Below are 6709 nucleotides of genomic sequence, written 5' to 3' on the forward strand. Positions count from 1 at the left end.
AAACAAAAAAACCCGCTGATCTTTGTTGTTCATTCCCAGGTGACAAAGATTTGGCTAAACATACAAAAGAGAGCGTATGCTTGGGAAGAACTGGAGGAAAGTGCTAGCAAAGGCTGACAGTGGTGGAGCCAAGTTGGCAACAGAAGGCCACACCAATGGCTATAAACTTGGAAATAACTGGCAACCCACTGAATCTGTTCAATAGCAAGGCTATTTTTTAGTTCTATTATCAGAATCAGTTATTCAGAAACTATTCGCTCAATTCCTAACTTACCCCTTTTTCTGAGAGGTTCAGTGTAAGCAAATGCAGGGTCCTGGTGTGGGAGGACTTCCAGTCTACCGGCATTACGTTTCCATAATTATCTGTCAGGGCATTCCAAATCCTTAAAAAGAAGAAAACTACAATCAACGAAAGTTAACACCCTCCACATGTCTTTTGTTAAACAAATACCAAAACCATAGTGAAAAAAAGAACAAAAAATGTCAAAGCAAAACAACGCAAGGCCTCCAGTTTTCCAGAAAAACCCCAACAAAGAGCCCCCTAAAGAAGACTACATGAGCACCGGATCCCTGGGCTGACAAGAAGTACTAAGGAAGATTCAGTGGTGTGAAAACTCTCTCAAAGTCAACAGGTCACGTTTCCACAATACTAGCTGCCAGGTATCCTCCTAAGCAATTTACACAGATTACTCATTTAATCCTCAGAAACAATACTATAAAGAACCATTATTACCCCCATTTCACAGAGGAGGAGACTGAAATACAGGGAGCTTCTGTAATGTGTCCTGAGCCACGCGAGTAGTACATTGCTTATTGATCGTTTCATACGGTGAATAATCTTTCTCTAACCAAAAATGTGTTATTCCTCCTGGAGAAAGGATTCAGTCTCAATGTGACTGGGGTTTAACATCTATTTTGTAATATAATAGGCTAAGGACTGCGACAGATAAAATGAAGGAGAGAAAAGGGAGTTCACAGTAAAATGCACAAAGGTTATAGCCAATGCAATCACCCTTCCTTATTGCCAAACAGCATTTCGGGGGAGCAAAAGAGTAAAATGAAAGGGTGCTTGACTAAAATTCAGGAAACACAGACTCTCATTTCCTTTCTTCTTCAAATAGTGAAGTCTTTGGTCATGTTCCTTAACCTCTCTAAGTAAGAGCCACCCTTCTCTAAAATGAAAGGCCTGCGTCACAGAGATCCCTTCCAGCTCTATTACTCTTAAGCATTATTTCAAATGAGTTGTTTTGAGGGAAGTCCTAAGTCACACTGGATAAGGACAGCAAATTCCAACTTCATGACCAAAATTCAGATTTAGTACCAAAGTAATAACAGCATAATAAAACATGACTTCAGAGATATAAATGAGATGAAATTAAATTGGGGTAAGTTAAAGACTACATATAATCTATTTAATGGGCAGAGATACACAGATGTCGTAAGAAAAAATACCTAAAGTATATGGCAGATATCTAATCATGAATATGCCATTAAATAACTGAGTGGGTTTTTCTTTTTTTCCAAACATGTAAGCCACTAAGAGACGAAAACAAGACCACTGGAGGCATAAAAATAAGAATGCAAGCTTAAAAATAAAGAAGCAATATACTTGATTTAATGAATTTGGGATTTGGTGCTAAAGAGAAGAAGCAATGGGACCATAACTGCCAAAAACATAAAATCCCGAAATGATGCTTGGCTTTGGAATGCACATTAGCCTCAATGAAAATGTGAACCCAAAAAGCTCTAGGAAACTGGCTCATTTACCCAGCACATCTCCCATATGCATAGTTCATTCCCATTCTCCTCTCTGTTAGAAACACAACCCTCTCCAATGCCAAAATACTCCAACTGGAGGCAACGACTCTGGATTGTTTAAAATCAGCTAAACTTGCTACGTTTCTGACCCACATCTTCCTGAGTAAAAGACTTGCAGATACCGGATAACTGACTATATACCTAACCTTAGTTAAGAACTCGAGTAGGATATTCTAGTAGGTGAAGACAGTCCATGGTTTGGGGGACTGCTTGTTAGTTTCTTCTTAAATGAGGCTGGAAGAAGAAGGCAAGTGGAGAGGAATACTTCACCCAGTAGGAGAGACTGTGGGTAAATTTGATCTCCCAAGAAAGTGAAGGACAATTAACAGTCCTCCATCTCCACCAAGGTTAGAACAATTGGAAGGACACAGGGCTGACCTAAGAGAAAGATTTCTAGAATTCTCCCGTCAAGACATGAATTGCCTTTATCTTTATCATAAAATATTACAAGCAGTCATAAACAACCAGCAAGAAAGCTCTTTTCCAAGGAGGTCAAAGTCCTGTGACATTGAATCCTATGGGATACCCTTCTGAAGTAAAACCATAGCAGATAAGTGTAATCCATATTTAACCAAAACTAAAGGGAGGGCTCAGAGAAGTAATATAAAGTGTCCTAAGCCAACGCAAATCTGAGTGAAAGAATTCTCAACTCTCTCTGAGAGGGGCAGGGATGGACTCTATCAAGCCACGGAGAGATGTATGCAACAGAAAAGGGACAGTGAGCAGTGACCAGCCCCAGCCCCTGAAAAGAGAGAAAGAAATGTGTTATGCATTCCCAAATTAAGAATCAGGCATTACTACCAACATATCATCTACTAAAAACCATTATCAAGAGTAACAAAATATTTTGTTTAAGTTTTACATCAACCTAGGATTTAAGCAAAGACTAACATAAACTACTTTCTAGACAGTACAGGTGAAGAAAAATAGGGAACCTTAACATTTATGTACAAACCACTAATCTGTTCTGAGAAGTTACTCTTGCCAAATCTAAATGCATCAGAACTATCATTTTTTAATCCAGAGTATGTCCTGAGTCCCAATGATTGAGAGTATATAAATCTACATATGTATATATAAAACTATCTTCTCTAGGAATAGACTTTCAAAAAGGTCATCTTTTGCTATTGGCTGCATATATCCATATACAAAATCCAATCATAAGCTCCTCCCTCCACACTGAGCAGAACACTGCAGACAGGTGCCAACGAGACGACATGGTCCCCAACACAGCTGGGTGCCAACCACTGCTAAGCCATGTTTACAGGCCCTCACTCCAGAATTCCTCTGTTCAAGCTTCCTACCTTATTCACAGATGAAAGGAGGCCATCAGGCTGAAAGCCCCTTTCTATGCCTGTGGATCCCTCTCCATCTCTCAAGAATCCTTCCCTAACCTCTCATCTCTGAATTCCTGAGGGGCTCTAAAAACCCATCCCTCACCCATGTCCACAGTGTTCATTCCACTCCTAGCTCCCGCGGCTCCTCAGCGACTCCTTTCCCCCAGAGACCCATACCACATGCTCAGTATCCTCACTCTCACCATTCCTTTTACTATCTTTTGGGGGTGACGCTGAGGTACAGAATTAGAACCCTTATTTAGCCAAATTGTAACTGGGGTTCCAGATAGCCAAATGAAGTACACACCCCCCCCAAGGAACTCTGCCTCTCCCTTACCCAGTTGGTGCATTTCCTTAAGAATGTCCTAACACTGCACTTAGATAATTCTGTACTAACTACCTGTTCTTTTTTTTTTTTTTAATTTTAAAGATTTTATTTATTTATTTGTCAGAGAGAGAAAATGAGAGCGAGCACAGGCAGACAGAGTGGAAGGCTGAGTCAGAGGGAGAAGCAGGCTCCCTGCGGAGCAAGGGACCCGATGTAGGACTCGATCCCAGGACGCTGGGATCATGACCTGAGCAGAAGGCAGCTGCTTAACCAACTGAGCCACCCAGGCGTCCCTAACTACCTGTTCTTGAACGTGTTGTCCCACCAGATTAGGAGATCCGTGCTATTAATAACTACAGCCTTTTTTTTCTTTCTTTCTTTCTTTCCATTTATTTATTTATTTATTTATTTATTTTGCCTCTGTCGGGATTTGCACTCCACCTGGGCTCTCCGATAGAGCCAATAAATTCCTGTGGCATAAATGCTGCTTCAGCGTTGGTACCTTTGCACGTGCTATATCGCGAGGTGCAAAACTAGACCTTTCTTCATCTGCCAGGCAAACTCCCACTCTTCCATCAGGATCCAGTTTGCACATTTCTTTCCCTGTGAAGCCTTTCCTGGCTCTCCCACACACACCCCTTTTATATCCTATATTTCGCACGTATGTCCAGGAGAGCATTTGTCACACCCATATATACTGTTTACAAATCCAGCCCCCCAACCTAAGTGGTGCCTTACATGGGAGGGGTATGTTCAGCCACCTTGGTATTCCCAGCGCGAAGCAGCCTCTGCACTCAGCGCTTAAATAAACGCTAGCTGAATGAATGAGCGGCTACACATGTGCCCGAGGAGGTGCAATTTCTAACTACCTGCTCCGTGGAAGGAGGTTCCCCTCTGAACCCAACCTGGGTCGGTTTCTAGGGAGCAGGCGGAGCGCAGCGGCAGAGGGTAAGGGAGCGGGGAGGGCTGGGGAGCAGGGGATTTAAATTGCTGAGCGCGGGGAGGCCGAACCCCCACCCCCCCCAGCCCCAGGGAGCGCGGCGGGGGAGCAGAGGGGGCGGGGACTCGCGAGGCGGAAGGAGGGCGCGGGGAGGAGCCTGTGGCCGGAGTCCCCCTGAGGCTGCAGACTTAGGGCCAGAGGACAGGACGAGGGCAGCGCGAGGGGCAGGGGAGGCTCCCGCCCGCTCCCGGCCGGGCCCGCACTCACTCGTCCCCCTGCAGGAGGCTGCACTCGGTGATGGGCCGCACGGCCGCCCTCGGGGGCTCGGCGCCCGGACCCGAGGGGCGGAAACACAGACTCAGCTTCTCCTCCAAGCTGCAGGCCAGCGCCGGGAAGCTGTCGCCTCCCCCGCCCGGCCCTGCGCCGGCCTCGAGGCTCGCGTTACAGTTCTCCTGGTCCTGGAGGCTCCGGGCCGGTTCCTGGAACTCATAGAAATCCTGCCAGTCCCCGTCCGCCGCCATCGCCGCCCGGCGCAGTGGCGCGCCCCGCCCCGCCCTGCCAGGGCCCCGCCCCGCAGGCCCCACAGGCCCCGCCCCGCCGAGGGCTTCGCCTAGCCTCGGGCCCCGCCTCCTCTGTCCGTCTACCACGTGGATCTGTCCGGACCGCCCAGCCTGCGGGTCTTCCCTTTTCCGGAGTTTTCTTCCCCCAGGTGATTGCGGTCTCAGTAGAACGAAAGAAAAACTTTAATTACGTTGAGTCACTTCCTATAGTCTCTGTCACTCAGGAATGGCTTCCCTTCGTGGGAAACTGGCCTAAATGTGACTTAAATAAAGGGCTTCTTTAAACTTGCAACCTAGTGTCAGATTATGCCCCTGGGAGAAACGGACTCCTTTTGTAAATTTCCAACCAGAAGACCAAGAAGAGCCACCTGGAAATGCTTAAGTGCTACCGAAATTCATTCCACAAATATTTTATATCTAAAACATGCAAAGCACTTTCTAGACCCTGGGGAACATACAAAGATGAGTGATTATGTAAATTAATACTTGCAAAGCACTTGGTACAGTGTTGGGGAAGGTAACTGAAAAGGTGTAACTGCCAGTTGACCCGTGAGCTAGACCCAGGCACTGGAAATCTCCCCTCCACCTCCCCTCTCCTTGGAATGGGGGTTCCACTTGCCTTTCCTGCTCCAAGGAAGTAGCCTTCTGATGATACCTGGAGAACACCCTCTGGGTGTACCATGAATGAACCCAGTTAAAGGCCTCTTAGTAAACAAGATTTGGCAGGTGGGTGTGGGGATCTGTTTGTCCTGCAGTCACCAAAGGCAAGCCTCCTATGTATGTAAGCTCCCTTTGCTTATTAAAATTGCCATCTACCAAGTTGGAGTGGCCTCGTCTTAGGTCTTTCCCTGCCTTCCTCCTTAAGAGGCTGATTTCAGATACACGTGGGAAGCTCCCAAGTGGAATGCAAATCAACAAACAGGGGATGAACCTTGTAGGCCTTATGCTAAGTGAAGCCAGAGACAAAAGGACACATGTGGAATAATTCCACTTGTATGAAGTAGTCAAAATCATAGAAACAGTAAGTATAATGGAGTTGCCAGGGGCTGGAGAGGGGAAAATGAGAACTTAGTTTTTCATGGGTACAGAGTGCCTTTTGGGATGGTAAAAAATTCTGGAGCTGTATGGTGGTGGAGCTGTATGGTGTATACTTAAAATTTGTTAAAACGCTCATTTTTATCCTATGTATATTTATTTATATTATTTATATTTTTTCTTAAAAAGGTGTGTCATAATTAAATCACTTGTTAGAACCACCCTATACAGATGTGCCTTAACATCTGACCTCCTTAAAAGTGGATCCAAATCAGACATTTAAAAATTAGCTCATGCCTTCTCCATGGTAATTATTGAACAATTGCTAACTTGATCATCTCTTCCACTTTACCATTTGATTGACACTGGATTTTAGGGATGCCTGGGTGGCTCAGTGGGTTAAGCCTCTGCCTTAGGCTCAGGTCATGATCCCAGTGTCCTGGGCTTTCTGCTCAGCAGGGAGCCTGCTTTCCCCTCTCTCTCTCTGCCTGCCTCTCTGACTATTTGTGATCTCTGTCTGTCAAATAAATAAATTACTTTTAAAAAGTCTTAAAAAAAAAAAAGAAACTGGATTTTATACTACAATCACGTCGATCAACTTCACTTCAAAGCAATCCAAGGTTAACAAAATAGACTGTTAATTTGAAGACTTAAGTCAGAGGGACTGATTCTGAGGAGAAGAAATTCAGTG

The 6709-nt window shown here is 45.1% G+C and overlaps 1 protein-coding gene across 2 annotated transcripts in view; it reads right to left on the reverse strand.

Annotated features, from left to right (window-relative positions):
• Positions 1-4953, reverse strand: part of FEZ2 (fasciculation and elongation protein zeta 2) — a 42460-nt gene extending 37507 nt beyond the window's left edge. For both annotated transcript variants that reach the window (XM_044261769.1, XM_044261768.1), the window contains exons 1-2: positions 4691-4953; positions 275-383 (exon numbers count right to left, since the gene is read on the reverse strand). In XM_044261769.1, coding sequence (XP_044117704.1) covers positions 275-383; positions 4691-4944 — 363 coding nt within the window. In that variant the 5' untranslated portion in view covers positions 4945-4953. The remainder of the gene's footprint in view (positions 1-274; positions 384-4690) is intronic.
• Positions 4954-6709: the final 1756 nt, after the last annotated feature.

This window comes from Neovison vison, chromosome 8 (assembly GCF_020171115.1).
Source record: "Neovison vison isolate M4711 chromosome 8, ASM_NN_V1, whole genome shotgun sequence".
NCBI lineage: Eukaryota > Metazoa > Chordata > Mammalia > Carnivora > Mustelidae > Neogale > Neogale vison.